Here is a 24,344-nt window from a genome sequence, read left to right on the forward strand (position 1 = left end):
TCAAAATCTTTTTAAATACTAAAATTATTTTCCATTTGTTTCCCCTCATCATTAAGGAAATTTAGTTTTGGCTTAAGTTATTGTGCTACCTTATTAATAAGAAAAAAACATGCTCAAAACAGAACAACCTGCAACCAAAATATACAAAAAAAGGAGTGATATCTGGAGTAGAAGCCTGAGGGTTGCTTCCCAAAACTTGAGTGTTGGGCTGGAGAGATGGCTCAGTGATTAAGAGCACTGACTGCTCTTCCAGAGGTCCTGAGTTCAATTCCCAGCAATCACATGGTGGCTCACAGCCATCTGTAGTAGGATCAGATGCTCTCTTGGGTGTGTCTGAAGACAGCTACAGTGTACATAAAATAAATAAATGATTCTTTAAAAATGCCAAAATATGGGAGTTGATAATCCAAGGGACTGCTGTGGCTGGGGTAAATTTTGGTTGTTAAGGGTTGTCTGTTGTCATGGTAACCTTAGACAAATCATGCATATTGCTATTTTAAGTATGCTATTACTACATTTACTAGATACATAGAAAACACACCTAGACTGTTCAGTACTGTTTTCCTTGCTGCATGATTCCTACTATACCATTATCAATTCATCTTCAGAATCAAACTCCAGTTTTCATTTACCTACTCACATTCAAAAATAAAAAGCAGGGACATCCCAGTAGCCCTGAAGTGAAAATTGTAATTTTTCCTGGGATTTCATTTTTTATATGAATGTCAAGGTAAATAGAAACAGACTTTACAGGATTTTTTTTTCTGTTAACATGTACATGGCTTTCAACTACAGCATCTCCCTGGCTTGACTGATCTATCATACACCCTTTCTGTGGTTTGGGCAATAACTTGAGGTCACCTATTGCTGCACACAAAGGACAGGGATAGACACACAACATTGGTAAGATCCATGACTTGGTTCATCATTAGGTTTTATAGATGAGGCTATTATTTATTTATTTATTTATTTATTTATTTATTTATTTATTTATTTATTTATTTATTTATTTTACTGAACACGTATTCCCCTCTTTTCTGAGATCTTCTCTGACATGTTTTTCCTGACATACAAGTCTGAACTAGGAGTTGCCTGTGCTGGTTCATCTCGACATGTAAAAGGTCTGACACTCATCTGGAGGGATCAGGACAACCAGGATGATGAGCCCACACCCACTGGATCAATACTCAACACACACGTCCTGGCTCAATACATGTGGAAGAGGTCCAAGAATTTTTATCATAAACAAATGTTCGGGTGAGCCTGAGGCTGCTGGTTAGCAACCTGCAGAGCCACACAGAGGACTCTCCTCTACAAGCCTGTAGCAACCTCAGCCTCTATCTCCATCCAGCTCAGTGTCTGACATTGTTTTCTATCTCCAGCAGCTAATATGATGCTTGGAACTCAGTATCTTTCAACAGATGAGTATGGAATAATGATTATTTGGTAGTGTATTTATTATGAAAAGCCTGAAACAGGGGCCAGACTGCAAAGCTTTATTTCTCATCGATGATGCTCTTTTGGAAGAGCAGGTAAGTGTAATAATCAAAGGTCACCTTTGCTTATTGGGTAGCCTTCACGCTCACAAATGAACGAGTGATGACTGTACAGTTGTGGCCTCACAGGGGAAATGCCCCTCGTCTGTCTCCTGGGAAGGAGAGGTCAGTGTGGCCACTCATCTTCCCTGGCCTTTGTCACAGTCATCTTCCCTGACTTCTGTCACAGTGAACCGTGAATGTGACTGACAGCCTCCTGTAGCAGCTATCCTGTCAGCCTCTGTTTTTGACACACACTGGAAACTGGGCCTGAGAGCAGCAGCCGGTTACTAACTGAAATTACTTCACGAATCATCTGAGGACTGTGCTCAGATATGACTGCAATAGAGGCTCTCCAGCAGGCCCCTGATGGTGGCTGCTGAAAAGAGAGATGCAGATATGCTTACATTCAAACATCTCTCTTTGTAAGAAGGAAATGAAGCTCAATAAAATACCAGGACTCTCAGAAACTATTGGCTGAGAGGCTCTTCTTCAAATGGTCATTTTTGCATGCAATTAAAGGACAGGAAGGTCTGTTTGCCTACAGAGGGAACTACTTCATGCCCAACACATCATTAGAAGCAGCTAACTGTGAGAATTCCCTTCATATCTCTCTCCCTCTATCTTTTAAACACAAACGCATACTAATATTTTTGTGTCATACATGTTCACATAGGCAAAAAGTTATGTTGCGTGGATCATGCATTTAAGGTAATTTAATACTTGACACAAAATTAATTACTTATAGCTTTCTAATGTGTGTTGGTAGAAGTCCAGGACCTAGGAGTTATATAAAGAAATATGAAAAGTTAAAAGGTAGGCTAAGCACTCAACAACTTGCACAGGAGCAGGAATTAAAATATTTATTCTGCAAATACTTCTAAGCACTTACTTCAGATATGGACTTTGCTGAGCCCCATGACCCAATATTGATGCAAAGACATATGAGGAAATGCAGACGGAGGACACACTGGATCTTTCCCTTTCTCAATGGTTTTCTGCCTAATAGCTTAACATATCGAAGTAGTCATCTCACTTGACTTCTATTTGTCTACATCATATTGCCAAAACCCCAGCATAACCATTAAACATCTCTCTGTAGTAGTGCTATGAAGTCTGGCATTCGATACCATGTTGTAATTAAGAGTTAGTGGGCTGAGGTTGGCACTAATGTTTAGTTGCACAGACAATATAATTTGTCGTGTTAGACAGTAAAGGAGTTGACATGATGGAGATGTTAAAAGGAATGTGTGCATGAAAAAAATTACACACAGAGGAATGATGCAGAAGCTAAGGAGCGAAGAGTGTTTAAGACTCCTCAAATCTTACCTTAGATTGTATATAATTTGCAAAAGATGAGTAAACTGGAAATATTTCCTAACAATATGAAAATATATAGACACATAATATAAATCAAGAGCAACATCATGTAAGAAAAGATGAAAATCATTGGTCAGCCATCTGTTCCATTGGTAGACAATAATTTAAGGCATAAAATCACATATAATGTTTGTATAACTTCCACCAAGCCACTGAAATTAGCTGGCCAGTGATGTTTTATTTAGCTTGAAATATGCATGTGTGGCGATGCATATAATTTGTAAAGTTGCTTTAAAATAACTTCAAATACTGTAGGTGGAATATGTAAGAAAAAATTGTATAGACTTGCATTTCCTCTGTAAATACACAGTCAGGATATGCTTCGCTCTGTCGGCACCGTGGACAAGCCTGTGCTTACCTTCTGAGGGGACTCAGTAATATTCTGAGTGGAAAAAAATGACTGGAAGTGTATTAGGCAGTTGACTGAGTCAGTTGGCCTCTTTTATTCATTTATGACTGAGTACAAACTGCCCAAGGAATATCTTATATGCAAAAGTTTCTTTGTTGGTGTTATTGGCCAAAGAATGTTATGGTAAATGAATACTTCCAGTCAGAAAATTTATATATAAATGAATTATATTTATTTATTAATGTTACATATTATACTATGTGTGTGAGCATGTGTGTATATAAATATGCATATATTTACATTTTAACTACTTAGTGCATGTGTAAGGATTGGATGGGGAGTGCATACTTCCATGGCATGTATGGAGGTCAGAGGGCAATTTGCAGGAGTCAGGTCTCTCCTAACCTGTGGGTCCAGGGATTTCAGCTTAGATCATCAAGCTTGGCAGACCTCTTTACCACTGTGCCAACCCGCTGGACCAAAAAATTCATATTTTAAATACATCCATAACATATTTCATTTAATTAGCATCATAAAGGGGATAGAAAAATCAAATGTACAGAAATGATCTGGCATTATTTAAAAGCAGACTAAGAAATTTACTAAGACCCAAGTAACTTTGTACCAAAGGCTCTGAAGGGCCTGCACGTGTTACTCTAATACAGACATCAGTAGAAATCTGCAAAATTCATTCACACCATCATTGACAAATACAAGCTCTAAAACATATTTTATTATTAAAATATCCAGCTTTCTTGGCTTATCTTCTACATATAAAATCCCAAAGCAAAGGACAAAGTTTATAAAGCATTTTCTAAAACATTTATAAAAACATTTTCCTAAAATTAATTTAAAGATGACCTGGAAGATGTCATCCAAGTTTTCCTATTATAAAACCAATGAAGAAAATATTTTTAAATAGTAAAAATTTATTGTTACATTATTGCTAATCTCTTAATATTGAGGTCTCATTAGTGAAGCATATTAAAAAAGTATGTATCCTCTGTGTGTGTTCTCTCTGTGTGTTTTCTGTGCCTGTGTGTACTTTGAGTATATTTTCTATGTGTATATGACCTGTGTACATGTTGTACATGTATATGTGTGTATATGTGTGTTGTACATGTATATGTGTGTATGTGTTTCTGGTCTTTAAGAATTTTTGCCTTACACTCTTGGTCAGAGGCATTATCTTTTGATCATCAGATGTCTCTAGCCCATGGAATGCCATGAAGTAGGTAAAATGTAAACATATGCACAAACATACCCATATACATACATGGTCACATGCATATATAATATATATAATATATATAATATATTATATAATATTTATATATTATGTATGTTATTTATTTATTTATTTATTTATAAATTTTTAACTGGAAGTATACGTTTACCATGCCATTCTGTCTAAAAAGTTCTTTTTAAAAACATTGGTTGTTTTATTTATTTACATTTCAAATGCCCCCCTTCCTGGTTTCCCTTCTGCAAACCCCCTACCCCATCCTCCCTTCCCCCTGCCTCTATGAAGGTGCTCCCCCACTCACCCACCCACTCCTGCCTCACTACCCTAGCATCCTTCTACGCTGGGGAATCAAGCCCACAGGACCAAGGGCCTCCACTGATGCCAGATAAGGCAGTCCTCTGCTACATATGCAGTTGGATCCAGGGATCCCTCCGTGTATACTCTTTGGTTGGTGGTTTAGTTCCTGAGAGCTGTAGGGGGTCAGGTTAGTTGCTACTGTTGTTTTTCCTATGAGACTGCAATCCCGTTCAGCTCACAACTAAAAAGACTGTTCTTATCAGAGACATGTCCACTAGAAACCTGAAAACCCAGATCACTCATAAATGTACCTGGGGGGGGGCATACAAAAGCAAGCTGGAAACCTGTGTTGTGTGGGAATCCGGTACTTTAAATAAAATTCCTCACTTACACAGGAACTTGCAAGTCCAGGTTTACCATCAAAACCTAGAGACCTGAGCTACCACGCCCTAGTGTGGAGCAACCCAAGCAAGTGCACGGCCTTCATTTGAGTCTTTCCTGTGCTTCTCGGGAACATTTGCTTTACAGGCACAATAAACTGCTCTAGTAGTGGGTCTCTTCCTGGATGCTGGAAAGAACAAGAACAAAAGTTTCCCTAATCTATAGTTCTAGAAAGCATGGTTCTACCAACCACTCTATTAACTTGGCCCAAGAGCATCCTGAAAGAAACTGCAGCTTCCTTCCATCCTATCCTGAATCACTGACTTGATCTTTAGCACAATATATGTTGTTGCAAACTTAACTTCTGTTCCCTTACTGTTTTTTTCTTAGACCTGTTTATAAGGTTTTATTGTTTATTTATTTATAACTAATGAAAAATACATTTGTTGTTTACTCCTTTACAAACAATTGCTTTATATGCATTCTCTTGATACTCTCCAACAGCTCCCAAACTGCAGTTGAAATCTGGGAAATGGACACCAAGGCATCTCAGAAACCTATTCATCGTTTGCTCTGCAGCATTTAGCCTTAAAATAAAATTGAAACTTTGTGGCAAATCCATTGTGCTGTAGTGTAAAAGAATCCAATAGAAGTTTCAAGTATCAGAACATTAGAACATTGTGTCCATCGGTGTTTATATCCTCAGATATGAGGCATCTGCTATGTTGAAATGAATGCCAGCTGAATAGGCTTTCTTCCCAGAAGCTGGAACAAGACTTCAAACACCACTGACAACTTGAAATTCAAATGAGAATAGGAGTTCCACTCCTGAGAAATAATCTTATAAGAAAAATTCATCCGGTTATTTGTCATAGATAATTGGAAATTTGCAAAGTTTAAGTTTATACAATTAGATTATTGCCCATGCATACAGTGATCTGCACAGGGTTTTTTTTTTTCATATTAACAGAAAAATAACTAAGGTTATTTTTCTAAACAACTGAAGTATGGGTACTGTGATTTTTTTCTAAAATGCTATGACATAAATATTTCCAGAATTAATAACATCATATTCCTCTGGTTTGCAGTTCCTAGAACAGATTCTATCTAGAAGGTCAAATATATTTTCTTTTTGTCCACAATTTTAAATTTTATGACAGTGACTATAGGTCATCTGAGCATGCTAAGAAGTGAAAATGCCATTTAAATTATTGAAAGCTGAAAAATCTAAACACGAACAATTAGAATTTGTGTGGATTATGCCTTACTTTCATGTTTGCTATGATACATAAACTTGGAAATTCTCAATTAAGTTGCAGCAGATTAAGTAGAAGAAAGTTCCAGACCACGTGTATACTTGACGTGATCTATTAGAGTCTTAAACTGATGCCTCTCCTTAATGACAATTTCGTTATAACGTTCTCTCTGATGCACCTGTCATAAGTGCCAGAGAAATCTTTGCTAACCCCATCTTATATATACTATTTCTTCCTTACTCAGTTGTAACTATCTTGGTCTCACATTACAGTTCGGTCTGCTTAGCTTCTTAAAAACTTTATGCATGCATAAGTGTGTGCTCTCCTCAGAGCCGACGAATACCTACATCATCCTCTTGCCCATCACAGCCTGCACCATGAATGTCAGGGTATTGTGTTAGAAACTGGGCCACGTAAGTCATGATAGACTTTTCATCTGGCTTGTCCACATCCACATCTGTAAAAAGAAAACTCGAATATAAGTTAATTCACCCTTTAGATGTTTGTTAATATAAAAGTTTTGAAATGTAGTTACTGTACCTCAAACTCCTACCCTGAACCAAGCAGAAAACAAACTTACTAGTAAGAACAGTTTAGTCTACATGATACTGAGTGGAAATTTAATCACACCTGTAAGCAATATTTTTGAGAGGGAGTTTTTGGGGACGTAGCACATGGTCCTGGTAGGTCATTTCAAGACAAATTCATCATTCTTCCAAGATGCTGCATGATTACTTAGGCACCTGTCAGCTAATAAACATGCCATAACATGTCAAACTGGAAACCCGAGTGAGCATGTGGAATCAAAATGCCCGAATGTGTAACCCTCACGATGGCTTGCATAGTCATAAATGTTCTTGCCCATCACAAAGAACTTGTCCCGATACATTGTGCTCTACCTGATTTCTCAGAGAGCTTCTTCACTGTAGAGTGCTCCAAATTACAGTGACTTAGACAGAGTCTCTCTTGAAAGACAGCCTTAAAGCATTTCAATCATGGTTGTTGAAGCTCCTGATGTTTATGCAAAACCAGCATAAGTCAGGCAAAAATGTTTATATACTCAGTAATTATAAATAGGGAAAAGGAGCTATATAAGCCATTCAAATGTAACTAACTATATTGCAAAGCAATGTATGCAGCCAGAAGCTAATGGAACAAACTCCAAATGCCACAATCAAATACAAAACTAACTCATTAGTTTATAAAGATGTGGGGCAATGGGCTATGCACAGACAGCCTGGTCTCCAGTCGAGCTGAGGTCTTAAACCCGGGTGGGACCCGTGGTTGGTAATTTCCACCTACATGGAACAGAAGGCATTTGATCATGTCTCCTGGGCCCCCAGATCCTGTTGAAGTTACTGCCCCCAAAGCCCCCACAAGAGAAGTATGTGGCTAGTAGTTATGTAGACAATGTCCCAAGTTCCTGGCATTCTGGCTAGATTCCTCCACAGTTACCTAGCAACAGCAAGATAGCAGCAGCCCACTATAAGAGGGGCTGCTTGGCCCCTCATCACTCTTTTTAAGCTTTCTTACTCTCTAGCCTTTCTTCTCTCTCTTTCTTTTCTCCCATTCTCTCCTCATGGCCATGGCTGGCCTCTCCCTCTCTCTTTCTACCTTCTCTCTTTCCCCCTGTCTTTCTACAATAAAGCTCTAAAACCAGAGACTGTCTCTGATCATGAAGGCCCTTGGTGCTTGAACAAGGGGATAGATTTTCCCAGGAGGCCTTCCTACACTGCAGCCATGGACCAGACTAAGGACTCTTACCTGCCTGGCAACCACCCAGCGCCCTCCCCCTTCCTTTATCTCCGGGGCGGAGTGCGGCCCAGGGCCCCTATTCTGTTCTCAGCTTCTCTGCCTTATACAGCGTGGGATGTCAGAAGCTAAAAACCTGATACCTGGGCTTCCCCTTGTCCAACACCTGCCATGTGGGGTCAGTGGTCTAACACAGCCAGATGCTCACCCTGGGCTGCATGAAAAGCAACCAGCAATCCCCCTATGTCCACCCCACCAGAACACAGGAACTCTGGCAGGACGTGGGTACTCTCTCCTACTCCCCTCTTCCCCCACACCCACGGCCCCGCACAAAGACCCCTTTAGGCTTGAGATATCTTTTCTAGAGACCGTTGATGTGGGACCTAAAAAGTGACACAACTCCCATGAGTCACTAAGGAAACAAAAGATCTGAAATCCCTGAGATGCCTTAAATGTAAAATTTTCAATGTCAAGATCCTTGATGTAGATACAATGTAAACAGGGAGTAAAATTACTTCAAGAAATGTGAAGAGAAAGAAAATCTATATTTAATGCATGACATATGCTGTCACCTAACAAATTTTTATGATTCTGTGAAACATCGATACCTAAGATTCCATTATGTGTGTGTGTATGAATGTATGCAAACTACTATCATGGGTATTATTCTATTTTAATCTAGATCCTTCATTCAACCAGGGATTTTCCTGGGCCTCTCATCTCAGAGGGAGCCCATACAGGTCTCTGAGTTTTCTTGGAAATGCAATAAAATGTTGTGTGTTGTAGAGGTACGAGCTCATTCTGAAATCTCATTTGTAACAAATTTGTATTTACTGTTTACATTTATACATTAATTAGTAGAAAGTCCATAATGGCCAAGCAAATAAAAAATAATCTATTGCAGTTGGATAATCTAATTTGATGTTTTTAATTCACCATAATAAACAACTTACTCGTTTATTAACATTCATTGAATGCATCAGAATTATATTTGGAGGATTGAAAGAACCAAGTGTATATCTAAAATGTCTTTAAATGGCTAGCTTTTCCAATCATGTGCCAAACAACTGGAATGATGAATATGAGTTTCTGTGGTGAACTTTGTTGATCAGTGGGCACTTAGTACTTCTAAGTGCTTTTTTTGATATTTCTTTTTTGATCCCTTCTTTTCTGATCTTTCTTTTCTGAACTTCTATTTTTTCGAGATTTTGGTGATTTATAGGTAATTATTTTAACAGCTCTCTTCCCTCACAGATCTACCATGAAATCCTTTTAGCAGATTTTCTTTTTTAAAAAAATTGAGAATGTCATAGAATATAATTTAATCATATTCAAACTCCAACTCCTCCCAGATCCACTTTTACCTCCCTACCCTCAAACTTCATGTCCCTTAAAAAACATAACCTATCAGATCAATTTGCATTGCCCATATATTCCTGGTGTAGAGCTATCTACAGGAGCATTGTTGATCTACCAGAAACTCCGCCCTTAGAGGAAAGTGACTCTCCCACTCCCAGAAGCCATCAACTGCCTGTAGCGCCTTAGTTATGCATGGCAGGTGTTCATGAGCTCAATGCTACAATGCTGACTGATCAGATCTTGTGCAGACAACCCAAGCGCAGCTGTTGTGAGTTCATGAGTACAGTGGTCCTGTTGTTCTAAAAGGCACTGCTCACTCCTGTTCTCCCCAATGACTGACTAACTCTTACAAGCTTTCTACCATCTCTTCTACATGTTCCCTTACCACAGGGGAGGTGGGAAGGTTACAGATTCACGTGGGGGTGAAGCAGGCAGACTTTACTGACATCGATTCTTAGCACTTTGATCAACTGTGCTCTTGTATTAACCACATTCTACTGCTCCAAGAAACTCTGATGAGGCCTCAGAGCTACATGATCTTTGGGTATTTGAGAAATATGAATTTAGAGCCATCAACAGGATATTTTAAGTTCTGTTCACAAGGTTGATATGCCAATGGCAAAGAGGTGTTTGGAGTATTGAGGTCATAGTCTCTTCCCCAATAGGGTGACAAATAGACCTTGGAAACTTATCATTCCTTTGTGTACTCTTCTGGGCCCTGTTTCTTAATGGGATCTCAAAATTCATGAAATGTGTGGACTGGGTACATGCAAATATGCGACAGCCTACATATGTCAGTTGAGGATCGTTCGATTGTTTGGCGTACCTTCGGGATCAAGCAGTCTGGGGATGCCTAGCTGTGTTTCAGCGATCGTGAAGGCGTCCTCCAGGTTTTCCCTGTTAGATCTAGTCTTCACCTTCTCCAGGTCCACCAGCTCAGGCTGGATAGCGTGGATGACTGAATGAAAGGCCAACCCAGTTCTCCAACTCTTCCCGAAGTCTTTCACTTCTATTCCCATCTGCCTTATTGTGATAAACAGAGAAAACAACATCACCATCCAAACTGGTAACACTAGCACAGCACTTTATGGTTTTGAACAAACCCAGTCATTTTAACCAGAGATGTGCCATGTCAATCAAAAACATGGTAAAGCAATCACATTTTTTATAATTATTAAGATGAACAAATTTTAATGACATATTTTTCTTTCTTTTCCTTTCCTCTTTTCCTTTCTTCTTTTCTTTATTTTTCTTGAGAGAGTCTTATTAAGTAGTTCAGTTTGGACCTGCCAATTCTCTTGTCTCACACTTCTGACAGACTGACTTGGAGGTGAATATTACCATGAGCTATTTTCTAAACAATATCCTTTCATTATTATCATTATAGACACTTAAAACACATTTTATGCTTGCTTTTGTAATGCAAATAGAATTAAAATGCGTGAAAAATTTTCTAAAAGGGAAAAATATTAAGATGTAAAATAGAATGAGTCTCACTCTGTCCTGTGAGCACAGGTTTTAATAGATGATGTATTTAAGTCATGTCAAGTACATTATAGAATACACAAACAAATCAATACAATCACATATGCAAATCAGTGCAGCACATATACAAATCAACACAGAACATATACAAATTGACGCAGTTCCATATGCAAATCAATGCCATGCACTTACGTTGACTACATTATATAGCACTTACTTTACTAATTAAATGGCTTACAATCTCTCTTGCGTGCTCTCTCTCTCTCTCTCTCTCTCTCTCTCTCTCTCTCTCTAATTTTCTTGAGGGAAATGTCCTAGTGGTGAATCTTTTTTTTTTTGGTGGTAAATTTGATCGATGCAAAGCCAGTTCTAACTGATGCAGTTGTTCAAGCTGGTGATAACATTTCCTTATTGAAAATAGAAGCAGCACACTCTTGCAGTGAGTGTGTAACTTACCAAGTGTAATGGTAGTTCAGAAAGAGAATGAAGTCAGAGATGACACTGAGCATGGGCAGAACCCTGTGGCTCAGGGTAAAAGCTACAGACACCAGCACTTAGGTCACACTTGGCAAATAACATCTTCCATAGTTTCTTTTCTGAAAAAAATGGTCTCAATAGGCCAGTGAAACGGCTAAGCTGGTAAAAGCATTTGCTCTGAAAGCCAGGCCATCAAGCTTAGTTTGATTCCACAAGGGAGAGAACCACAGCCCAGGGCTTGTTCTCTCTCTCTCTCTCTCTCTCTCACACACACACACACACACACACACACACACAATCAATCAATCAATTAATAAATTTGAATTAAAAAAATTGTCCTGTTAACTTTATAGATGTTTCTAAATGAAACAGAGACACTATTTAGTTTTGAGCAGGTTTTCGGGGTTTTCATGAAATATATACTCTGAAACACTCCTGGGTAACTTGATAAAGTTGTCAAGTGCCCTCCAATCTCAACCTGAAAAGTACAAACTTGGTTCTCAAACATACTGCATCAGTATACACTGTAAAAATGTAAGTGCTAGGGGCTGGAGAGATGGCTCAGAGATTAAGAGCACTGACTGCTCTTCCAGAAGACCTGAGGTCAATTCCCAACAACTACATGATTGCTCACAACCATCTGTAATGGGATCTGATGCCCTCTTTTGGTGTGTCTGAAGATAGCAACAGTGTACTCATATAATAAATAAAGAAATCTTTAAAAAAAAATGTAAGTGCTAAAAGTAGCACCTTGAACAACTGTTTACTATAAAATAAATATGGCAGAACAATCTACTAAAGTTTTTGTAAATATAAAGCAGATTTGAATAGTCTCTTAACTAATTAGTTTCTACCTTCCCAGTATATATGTGATTTTTTTTTCAGCAGACATCTGATACCCGCTACACTCCATCCCTGTTTTCTGCTGATTTGAATATTACCTCTCCATCTTGCTCCTTACACTCTGCCTTTGCTCATATTTCTACATGTGAAGTGTTTGTCTCATTAGGTGACTACAAATTAGTCTTTAACAGACTACATTTGTATTAACAGAATATGTAAGCAAGCTAATGAATAGTCACCATATAATTAACTGTTTCTGACTTTTCTTGGACTTACATTACTCAAATGAAACATATATTTTTTCCTTAAATATTTACTATCTTAGAGTAAGTGGACCCTGATGCATACATATACGTATATATATTTAAAGACAAGACAAGAAAAAATTTTTCATTGAAAACAGTAGGCAAGTTGCACGCATAACCTTGATGTGCCACAATACCCGTATTCATACCAGCCTCTGTCATACAAGTAGATCATGATAAATACAAGCAGGAGGCCACCAGCCTGCCTAGGCTGTGTCTGCTCTCTGTCCAGTAAGACTGCAGTAGATGCAGGGGTGCCCAATATGGTTCCAATAAAGTAGTACATAAGCCATGCAGGAGGGCTTCCAAATTTAGCTTCTACTATTGACTATAAAGAGAAGCAAAACTTTGCTTTTGGAAACATTTCTATGACATCTGAGTCATAGCCTCCCAAGTTAGAAAACCACCAACACACTTTAAAAGCTAATCAAGCCCACAGACATTACTAATATTAATTACATCCTCTCTTCCCAGTTCCTTCCTGCTGAATTTTGTTCTTTGAACATTTAAAAAAAAATGAGCTCCCTCTATTTAGTGTCTCAATATTTCAGAATAAGGTCTTGTTTATAACTATGTTCCAGAAGTAGATAATTGAATTCAGATTGGCCTTTACGCAAGCAAACCTGGGAGAAAACAAATTCGTTTTCTGTGTCATTGAGGAAGAAGAAATGAAAATATCACTTTTAGGTGAAAGAACTTATCCACGGTATCAGCAAACCACAAAACAGTCATGACCATCAAACCCCATGAAATCTGCTAAAGGAAGATGCTAACATTACTTTATTTATATCCATGCTAATAAAATATAGACCTATGTAAATTTAGGTTGCATAAAATAACGCTAGAGTGGATAGAAAATTCAGTGTTCCAGATAAACACCAAAGCAGAAAAATGGGGGTGGGGGCAGGGTGGGGGGAGGGAGGTGTCTAGGAAGTTTCAGGAAATGCTAAGTTTTTTTCCCCAGGATCTAACCCTAAGCTTACATTGCCATTAACTAGAACACAGTGATTTAATGAAGGGGTAAACACATATGAACTTTATGAAATATTTTTAAATGAGAGTTGAAATTCACAACAACGGCCTAATTAGAATTAGCCTTCAAGCTATGAATCAAAGGTGGATGATAAATCCATTTTATGAATCTGACTTAATCACATAAGTGAAGAATGAATTTTATTACAGTGTTTTCCTGGAGTGTGAGTGTGACTGTATGCTGCATTCAGGTTTTACTACCCTAGGAGTGCTCCCTGGTATGCATGTGGAGGCCCAAAGGACAATTTGGAGCGTTTCTCTCCTTTCTATTCTCCTGGGATCTAACTCTTGTCATCAGGCTTCCAAGCAAGTGATCTTACTGTTTGAGCCATCTGGGCATTTACATGTGTGTTTCTAGTTTAATTAGAGGAGAGTGAAACAATGCTTGAAGCAAGAATGCTCATACAAATGTCACTTCCAATTTCACAACCACGGGAAGCAGTGAGACCGTTACATTGGCATAGAGACTATTACTGGGTTTTAGGTTAAGCAAACCATTGACACTTACTTGCCTGCTGTGTGCTGGACCCACTTTAATAGAGTTTTCTTGGCATTTCCCTGGATCTTGGCAGCCACCTTTCGTTTGCTGGGTGGGCTGGCAGTCTCGGTGCTGACCATGCTGTCCACAGAGGAAGCACTGCTGGATAGAGACTGCAGCTGTGGTAGGTTGCTGGTCAACTCTTCTATCTGTGTTTGAGAGCAAACAGAAAACAGTTCAAGTGACCCTTGCTCATCTTTTCTCGGAGCTTACATGCTAATGGAGAATGATTAATCTTAACATCCTATATACCCCTGAAAAAATATTAGTTCTTATAGGCTATGGTTGATATCTTAGCCTTTTTTTAAAAATTACTTTTTAAAGGGTTATTTACTTTATTTGAGGTGTATGAATGTTTGTTTTCATGTATGTATATGCACCATGTGTGCCTGTGGAGGCCAGAGGAGGCCATCAGATCTCCTGAAATTGGAGTTATAGAAGGTTGTGAACAGGAATGTGGGAGCTGGGAACTGAACCCTGGTCTTCTAGAGAAGCAGCCAGTGCTCTTAACTACTGAGCCATCTCTCCAACCCTTTTCGTCTTTCTTATTGCCTTGCTGGGTATATCTTACACACATCTCTGTTTAAGATACTTATTTTCCTGTATTTATTCACTGTTTATACATATATATATATATATATATGTATATATATATATATATATATGTATATATATATATATATTAACTAACTGAGTGGATACATTGATGGTATAGTTTGAGCTGTTTCATTAAGGTTAGGAGATGTGTCCCTTGTGTGGTGATATTGAGGGGTACCGATGTATTCAAAGGTAGATCCTTGAAGGAACCACTCGGGGAGCCACATTGGGAAGGAGCTGGTGAGTCTTAGGGTTAGTTCTCAGGAGTGCAAGCCTTTTGCCTCTCTTGTATCTATGGCTTCTCTCATCATGTCACTTTTCTTTCCCATTCATGCCCCTGCCATGATGTTACTGCCATGTGTGATGAAGCAAGGAGCCCTTTCCAAAGCTGCCACACATTGTTCTGTTCTTTATAAACAGAGCCTTGGTTGTTTTATCATACCAATGAAAAAGAGACTGATGTAATTAATAATGTAAAATCTAGTGGTTACTTAGTCTAAAGACAAAGGCAGGTTAATTTCCCCGAACCATGTTTAATAGGACTTAAAATGCTCCCTGCCCAGCTAAATATAAAACATTTTCCTAAACTCTTTATATTTTTCTTATATCTCCACTATGGCATGATTACTTTTTGCTGCCTTTGCTTTCTTTTATAAGGGTAGAGGGGTCACACATGACACACTTGAGTGGGGAAAGCAGAACATTTTCTCTTAAAATATGAATGTCTGCTGCGTCAAGATTTAACCAAAGGGCGTGGAAAAGAGAACATTTTGAACATCTGCCACACTTTCCCTCTTTGATGTTGCATCAGGCAAAATACCAAATGTAATAAAATACCTGGAAATACAGGATAATGGTCCACATCAGCCCAAGAACGATTGATGGTCGGCCATCAGCAATATCAGTAGCATTAATGTTGACTAATTTAATCTGTTTAAAAAGAAAAGTTGTGCTCATAATTTACCAGACTATTGTGACTCATTTGATGGTGCAATGATTAAGATGTTGTTAGATAACAATAGCATTTGGGCATGCCTATGTTCTGGCACACACGGAAAAAAAAAGAAGCCATAGAGACAAACAGGCACATGGGTTCAGGAAATTTTCAGGAGCATTTGTTAAACTTGCAAACTGAAACAAATATAAGATAGACCTCAAATTTTTATTTCATTTAAAGTTAGAAAACACAGCAATGTAGCACCATGCAAGGAATTGCCAAAAAAAAAAAAAAAAAAAAAAGTCAAACAAACAAAAAGAACCACTTATTCTTCATATATTTAGAAGTTGACTAAAGAAAAAGAAATCATGGTAGGTAGCATTAAAAGATAAATTTACTTTGATGCTTTTTACCAAACAGCATAGAAGTTTAGGTTCTCCTTTACCTATAAAAGTCAGCAGTTGAAATCTCTAAAATGTGTACTAACCGGTGATCCTCTGTACATGGACTGACATGAAAAACAAAAAGAGAAAAATAATGTGCGCATGGAAACAAACTACAACAGCATTCAGTTGTCAGTGGGGACAAAGGGTAGACCAGTTAGCCCAGTTGTCAGGGAGTGGGATTTAAGGAGAAATAGAGGAAAATCCGGCAGCTGCAGGACAGAGATCATTAGCTCCCTAGGGTGAAAATACAGAGCCTTGAGAGTAGAGTTATTTGCCCTACTCATTCCTGATGCTTTCCCAACTATTAAAAGTTATTGTCTAAGGAGTGCTATAAGCTTAGAGAGCAAGTCGCTCTGTCAGTCACCCAGCATGCAAAGAGTGTTGCTCAATACTCTTCCCACAATCCCTAGCAAAGACAGGAAAAGGCAATCCACAGCATCTCAGACTCCTTGCTCAGTAATTCTCAGCCAGGTTTTCAAAGCATATATCATTAACAAAGTTCAGAAGTTTATAAATACTTTTCTTGATTAAAAGTTTGACAGAGAAGAAGAGGGCTCATCAGGAGTAAGTGAGGGAGCCATCTTGGGTACCTGGTCCCTCATAGACTAGACTGAGCAGGTGAGAGTGCAGACTACATAAGTGACACAGATTCTGGGACAGGCAGAATCAACACAGCTTCTAGGACACACCCCGTTTCAGGCTCCAGACATCCGGGCACCTTCCCTGCCAGAAGAGAGGAGTCCTCCCGGGAGGGCTCTTTCAGAGCAGGTGAGGGAGCCATCTTGGGTCCTGGGTCCCTCAGAGACCAGTCTGCTCAGGTCAGCTCACAGACTGCAAAGGGCAAGCTGACTGCAGAAGCTACACAGCTTCAGGGACAGACCCTGTTTGGGTTCAAGACATCTGGGCACCTTCCCCACCAGAGGAGAGGTGTCTGCCCAGGAGGGCTCTGACCACCAGAGTACATGAGAGAGCAATCATGTGCCCCACATCCCTCAGAAACCAGTCTGTGCAGGTGAGCTTTCAGACTGCAGAAGCAACACATCTTCTGGGACAGGCCCTGTTTCCAACCTTCATCTTCAGCCAGGAGGCAGGACTGAATGCCAGATATTTGTACACCTTCCCTGCAAGAGGAGAGCTTGCCTGCAGAGAGTACTCTGACCACTGAGACTCAGGAGACATCTAGACTACCAGGTCTGCTGACAGAGGCTAACAGAATCACAGGAGGAACAAGCTCCAACCAGAGACAACTATAACAACTAACTCCAGAGATTACCAGATGGCTAAAGGCAAACGTAAGAATCTTACTAACAGAAACCAAGACCACTGACCATCATCAGAACCCAGCACTCCCCCCTCAGCCAGTCCTGGATACCCCAACACACCTGAAAAGCAAACCTCAGATTTAAAATCTTATCTCATGATGCTGGTACAGGACATCAAGAAAGGCATTAATAACTCACTTAAAGAAATACAGGAGAACACTGCTAAAGAGGTAGAAGTCCTTAAAGAATTACAGAAAAACACAACCAAACAGATGATGAAATTGAACAAAACCATCCAAGATCTAAAAAGGGAAGTACACATTAAAGAAAACCCAAAGTGAGACAACGCTGGAGATAGAAACCCTAGGAAGAAATCTGGAACTATAGATGTGAGCATCAGAAACAGAATACAAGAGATGAAAGAGAGAATCTCAGGTGCAGAAGATTCCATAGAGAACATGGGCACAACAATCAAAGAAAATGCAAAATGCAAAAAGATCCTAACTCAAAACATCCAGGAAACCCAGGACACAATGAGAAGACCAAACCTACAGATAATAGGAGTAGATGAGAATGAAGATTTTCAACTTAAAGGGCCAGCAAATATCTTCAACAAAATTATGGAGGAAAACTTCCCAAACCTAAAGAAAGAGATGCCCATGAACGTACAAGAAGCCTACACAACTCCAAATAGTCTGGACGAGAAAAGAAATTCCTCCCAACACATAATAATCAGAAGAAAAAATACACTAAATAAAGATAGAATATTAAAAGCAGTTAGGGAAAAAGGTCAAGTAACATATAAAGGCAGGCCTATTAGCATTACACCAGACATATCAGAGACTATGAAAGCCAGAAGATCCTAGACAGATGTTATGCAGACCCTAAGGAACACAAATGCCAGCCCAAGGCTACTATACCCAGCAAAACTCTCAATTACCATATATGGAGAAACCAAAGTATTCCATGATAAAACCAAATTCACACAATATCCTTCCACAAATCCAACCCTTCAAAAGATAATAAAGAGAAAACACCAACACAAGGACGGAAACTATACCCTAGTAAAAGCAAGAAAATAATCCTTCAACAAACCTAAAAGAAGAGAGTCGCAAGAACAGAATGCCAACTTTAACAACAAAAATAACAGGAAGCAACAATTCCTTTTCTTTAACTTCTCTTAACATCAATGGACTCAATTCCCCCAATAAAAAGACATAGACTAATAGACTGGCTACACTAACAGGACCCAACATTTTGTTGCTTACAGGAAACCCACCTCAGGGAAAAGGACAGACACTACCTCAGAGTGAAAGGCTGGAAAACAATTTTCTAAGCAAATGGTTCGAAGAAACAAGCTGGAGTAGCCATTCTAATATTGAATACAATTAACTTCCAACCCAAAGCTATCAAAAAAGACCAGGAGGGGCACTTCATACTCATCAAAGGTAAAATCTACCAAGATGAACTCTAAATTATGAATATCTATGCTCCAAATACAAGGGCAGCCACATTCATTAAAGAAACTTTAGTAAAGCTCAAAGCACACACTGCACCTCACACAATAATGATGGGAGACTTCAACACCCCACTCTCATCAATGGACAGATTGTGGAAACAGAAACTAAACAGAGACACATGGACACTAACAGAAATTATGAAACAAATGGATTTAATAGATATCTACAGAACATTTTATCCTAAAACAAAAGGATATACCTTCTTCTCAGTGCTACCTGGTACCTCCTCCAAAACTGACCATATAATTGGTTATAACAAAGGCCTCCACAGATACAAAAATATTGAAATCATCCCATGCATCCTATCTGATCACCACAGACTAAGGCTGATCTTCAATAACAACATAAATAATAGAAAGCCAACATTCACATGGAAACTGAACAATACTCTAGTCAATGATTCCTTGGTCAAGGATGAAATAAAGAAAGAAATTAAAGACTTTTTAGAGCTTAATGAAAATGAAGCCACAACATACCCAAACTTATAGGACACAATGAAAATTCAAAACCCTGAGTGCCTCCAAAATGAAACTGGAGAGATCATACACTAGCAGACTGACAGCACACCTAGAAGCTCTAGAGCTAAAGGAAGCAAATTTATCCAAGAGTGGATGGCAGGAAATAATCAAAATCAGGGCTGAAATCAACCAAGTGGAAACAAAAAGAACTATTCAAAGAATCAACCAAGCAGGGAGCTGGTTCTTTGAGAAAATCAACAAGATAGATAAACCCTTAGCCAGACTAACTAGAGGGCACAGGGACAGTATCCTAATTAACAAAATCAAAAATGAAAAAAGGAGACATAACAACAGAATCTGAGGAAATAAAAAACATCATCAGATCCTTCTACAAAAGGCTATAATCAACAAAAATATAAAACCTGAATGAAAGGGACAACTTCCTAGATAGATACCACATACCAAAGTTAAATCAGGATCAGATTAAAGATCTAAAGAGTCCCATTTCCCCTAAAGAAATAGAAGCAGTCATCAATAGTCTCCCAACCAAAAAAAGGCCAGGACCAGGTGGATTTAGTCCAGAGTTCTATTAGACCTTCAAAGAAGACCTAATTCCAACTCTTCTCAAATTATTCCACAAAATAGAAATAGAAGGTACCCTACCCAATTCATTCTATGAAGCCACAATTACTCTGATACCTAAACCACACAAAGATCCAACAAAGAAAGAGAACCTCAGACCAATTTCCCTTATGAATATCGATGCAAAAATACTAAATAAAATCCTCGCAAACCAAATCCAAGACCACATCAAAATGATCATACATCATGACCCGGTAGGCTTCATCCCACTGATGCAGGGAAAGCTTAATACATGGAAATACATCAATGTGATCCACTATATAAACAAACTCAAAGACAAAAACCACATGATCATCTCTTTAGATGCTGAGAAAGCATTTGACAAAATCCTTCATGATAAAAGTCTTGGAAAGATCAGGAATTCAAGGCCCATACTTAACATAATAAAAGCAATCTACAGCGAACCAGTAGCCAACATCAAACTAAATGGAGAGAAGCTGGAAGCAATCCCACTAAAATCAGGGACTAGAAAAGGCTGCCCACTTTCTCCCTACCTATTTAATATAGTACTTGAAGTTCTAGCCAGAGTAATTCAACAACAAAAAGATATCAAGGGGATACAAATTGGAAAGGAAGAAGTCAAAATATCACTATTTGCACATGATATGATAGTATATATAAGTGACCCCAAAAATTCCATCAGACTACTCTTAAACCTGATAAACAACTTCAGTGCAGTAGCTTGATGTAAAATTAACTCAAAGAAATCAGTGGCCTTTCTCTACACAAAGGATAAATCAACTGAGAAATAAATTAAGGAAACAACACCATTCACAATAGTCACAAATAATGCAAAATACCTTTGTGTGAATGTAACTAAATAAATGAAAGATTTGTATGATAAGAACTTCAAGTCCCTGAAGAAAGAAATTGAAGAAGATCTCAGAAGATGGAAAGATCTCCCATGGTCATGGATTGGCAGCATTAATATAGTCAAAATGGCTATCCTGCCAAAAGCAATCTACAGATTCAATGCAATCCCCATCAAAATTCCAACTCAGTTCTTCACAGAGTTAAAAAGGGCAATTTGCAAATTCATCTGGAAAAAAAAAAAACCTAGGATAGCAAAAACTATCCTCAACAATAAAAGAACCTCTGGTGGAATCACCATGCCTGACCTAAAGCTGTACTACAGAGCGATTGTGATAAAAACTGCATGGTACTGGTACAGTGACAGACAGGTAGATCAATGAAATAGAATTGAAGACCCAGAAATGAATCCACACACCTATGGTCACTTGATCCTTGACAAGGGAGCTAAAACTATCCAGTGGAAAAAAGACAGCATTTTCAACAAATGGTGCTGGCACAACTGGCAGTTATCATGTAGAAGAATGTGAATTGATCCATTCTTATCTCTTTGTACAAAGGTCAAGTATAAGTCAATTAAGACCTCCACATAAAACCAGAGACACTGAAATTAATAGAGGAGAAAGCGGGGAAAAGCCTCAAAGATATGGGCACAGGGGAAAAATTCCTAAACAGAACAGCAATGGCTTGTGCTGTAAGATCAAGAATTGACAAATGGGACCTCATAAAATTGCAAAGCTTTTGTAAGGCAAAAACACTCTCAATAAGACAAAAAGGCCACCAACAGATTGGGAAAGGATTTTTACCAATCAAGACGAATATCCAATATATACAAAGAGATCAAGAAGCTGGACTCCAGAAATTCAATAATCCCACTTAAAAATGGGGTACAGGGCTAAATAAAGAATTCTTAACTGAGGAATACCGAATGGCTGAGAAGCACCTGAAAAAATGGTCAACATCCTTAACCATCAGGGAAATGCAAATCAAAACAACCTTGAGATTCCACCTCACACCAGTCAGAATGGCTAAGATCAAAAATTCAGGTGACAGCAGATGCTGGCGAGGATGTGGAGAGAGGAACACTCCTCCACTGTTGGTGGGATTGCAAGCTTGTACAACCGCTCTGGAAGTCAGTCTGGTGGTTCCTCAGAAAATTGGACATAATACTACTGGTAGATCCAGCAATACCTCTCCCGAGCATATGCCCAGAAGATGTTCCAACTGGTAATAAGAACACATTCTCCACTATGTTCATAGCAGCCTTATTTATAATAGCCAATAGCTGGAAAGAACCCAAATGTCCCTCAACAGAGGAATGGATACAGAAAATGTGGTACATTTACACAATGGAGTACTACTCAGCTATTAAAAACAATGAATTTATGAAATTCTTGGAAAAATGGATATCTGGTGGATATCATCCTTAGTGAGGTAACCCAATCACAAAGAAGTCATTTAATATGCACTCACTGATAAGTGGATATTAGCCCAGAAACTTAGAATACCCAAGATACAATTTGCAAAACACAAGAAAATCAAGAAAAGGGAAGACCAATGGGTGGATACTTCATTCCTCCTTAAAATAGGGAACAAAATACCCATAAAAGGAGTTACAGAGACAACGTTTGGAGCTAAGACGAAAGGATGGACTAACCAGAGACTACCCCACCCGGGATCCGTCCCATAATCAGCCACCAAACCCAGAAACTATTGCCTATGCCAGCAAGATTTTGAAAGGACCCTGGTATAGCTGTCTCATATGAGTCCATGCCAGTGCCTGGCAAATAGAGAAGTGGGTGCTCACAGTTATCTATAAGATGGAACACAGGGCCCTCAATGGAGAAGCTAGAGAAAGCACCCAAGGAGCTGAAGGGGTCTGCAACCCTATAGGTCGAACAACAATATGAACTAACCAGTACCCCCAGAGCTTGTGTGTCTAGCTGCATATGTAGCAGAAGATGCCCTAGTCGGCCATTATTGGGAAGAGAGGCCCCTTGGCCTTGTAAAGTTTATATGCCCCAGTACAGGGGAATGCCAGAGCCAAGAAGTGGGAGTGGGTAGGTAGGGTAGCAGGGCAGGGGGAGGGTATAGGGAACTTTTGGGATAGCATTTGAAATGTAAATAAAGAAAATATCTACAAAAAAAAAGTTTGACAGAAACTGAATTGCATTATTTTCTATGCTTAGTCAATTCGATATTTAATACATGATTCCTACATTTTTAAAAGTGACATAAGGTTGGTCTATGAAATAAGACACTGGCAAAGGAAGCCTTCTCTTTATAAATGATACCTGTTATAATGTGTCATTAAGGTTTTCACTCAGACATTATTAAGAGGAAGAACTTTGTTCTTATACTGATAACTCACTATTCCTCAGAATAGAATACAATACTGCTGCCAGACAGGTAAATGGGGCATGGAATAGCCTAAAAGCTTCTAATATCATGTCCATTCTACTTTCTGTGGAAAACTCAGACAGTGATTGAGAACAGAATCACACTGTCAGAGATGAGAGCTCTGGACACAGTGTCAACACTGCACAAAAGAAACTATAGTTGTCTGTACGCACATCCCTCTGCCTGTGGTTTTCCATGGTATCAGCTCACCAAAATGTAAACTGTTTAAAGAATACAAGCTAATTTTGCTTCAAGTTTGCAAGTTCAAGAAATAATTAATTACACATTTGCAGAGTATTGAGTTTACTCAGAGAGTATAGAGTGGGGAGAAAGTAATTCAAACATGCTGACTTCTGGAAGTCTGCTGATATGCGTATATGAGGCTGGCTGGATACTGCTCCATGCCGACATTTTCTACTCCCACAAAGTAGATGAGGCAAAATCTGAGAGCTACAGCCTGTTGTGAAGGAAATATTTCCATATCTAGTGCATGCATTTGTACCTTCTGACCTAGTAGCCGCATCTAGGGACCTACCTGGATATATATCTTCATTGCTGTGCAGGCATTTCTACTCACTGTTATAAACCACATCATTATTTCTAATTGAAAATTAATCAGAACTGAGAATGGTTTATAAACTATGCCTTGCCTAGGCAGAGAAATACTATGTAAGTGTAAGAAATGAACAAGGAAATCTATATAAATTGATTTAAGATGATTTTTTAAATACATCTCTAAATAGAAAAGGAAAATATTATCTACAGTATTCTAACTTCATGTAAGAAAAAAGGAGGTGCACAAAAACACACCTTGCTCATGGACAGAGATAGAGAAAGGGAGTCAGAAACTAGAGCCTGGGTACCTGAAGGTTGGGAATATGGGAAATGGACATGGAAGAGTGGAGGCAGGTGCAGAGAGAGCATACAGTACTGTTAAGCTTTTACTCTAAGAGCAATAATGATGCCTAACTTCTCCCAATAAGCAAGAAACTCAAGGCTGTGTGTGTGAAACTCAAGGCTGTGTGTGTGTGTGTGTG

General features: G+C 38.8%; 1 protein-coding gene across 22 annotated transcripts in view; it reads right to left on the reverse strand.

The window, feature by feature from the left end:
* Nucleotides 1-24,344, reverse strand: part of Syne1 (spectrin repeat containing, nuclear envelope 1) — a 530,501-nt gene that overhangs the window by 389,807 nt on the left and 116,350 nt on the right. For 15 of the 22 annotated variants that reach the window (NM_001347711.1, XM_017314047.2, XM_017314046.2 and 12 more), the window contains exons 5-10: nucleotides 16,257-16,277; nucleotides 15,670-15,762; nucleotides 14,206-14,384; nucleotides 10,382-10,578; nucleotides 6,792-6,901; nucleotides 2,865-2,912 (exon numbers count right to left, since the gene is read on the reverse strand). In NM_001347711.1, the coding sequence (NP_001334640.1) occupies nucleotides 2,865-2,912; nucleotides 6,792-6,901; nucleotides 10,382-10,578; nucleotides 14,206-14,384; nucleotides 15,670-15,762; nucleotides 16,257-16,277 (648 nt within the window). The remainder of the gene's footprint in view (nucleotides 1-2,864; nucleotides 2,913-6,791; nucleotides 6,902-10,381; nucleotides 10,579-14,205; nucleotides 14,385-15,669; nucleotides 15,763-16,256; nucleotides 16,278-24,344) is intronic. The other 7 variants (NM_001347732.1, XM_030245203.1, XM_017314044.2 and 4 more) reach the window with 3 other exon arrangements.

This window comes from Mus musculus, chromosome 10 (genome assembly GCF_000001635.26).
Source record: "Mus musculus strain C57BL/6J chromosome 10, GRCm38.p6 C57BL/6J".
Taxonomy (NCBI): Eukaryota; Metazoa; Chordata; class Mammalia; order Rodentia; family Muridae; genus Mus; species Mus musculus.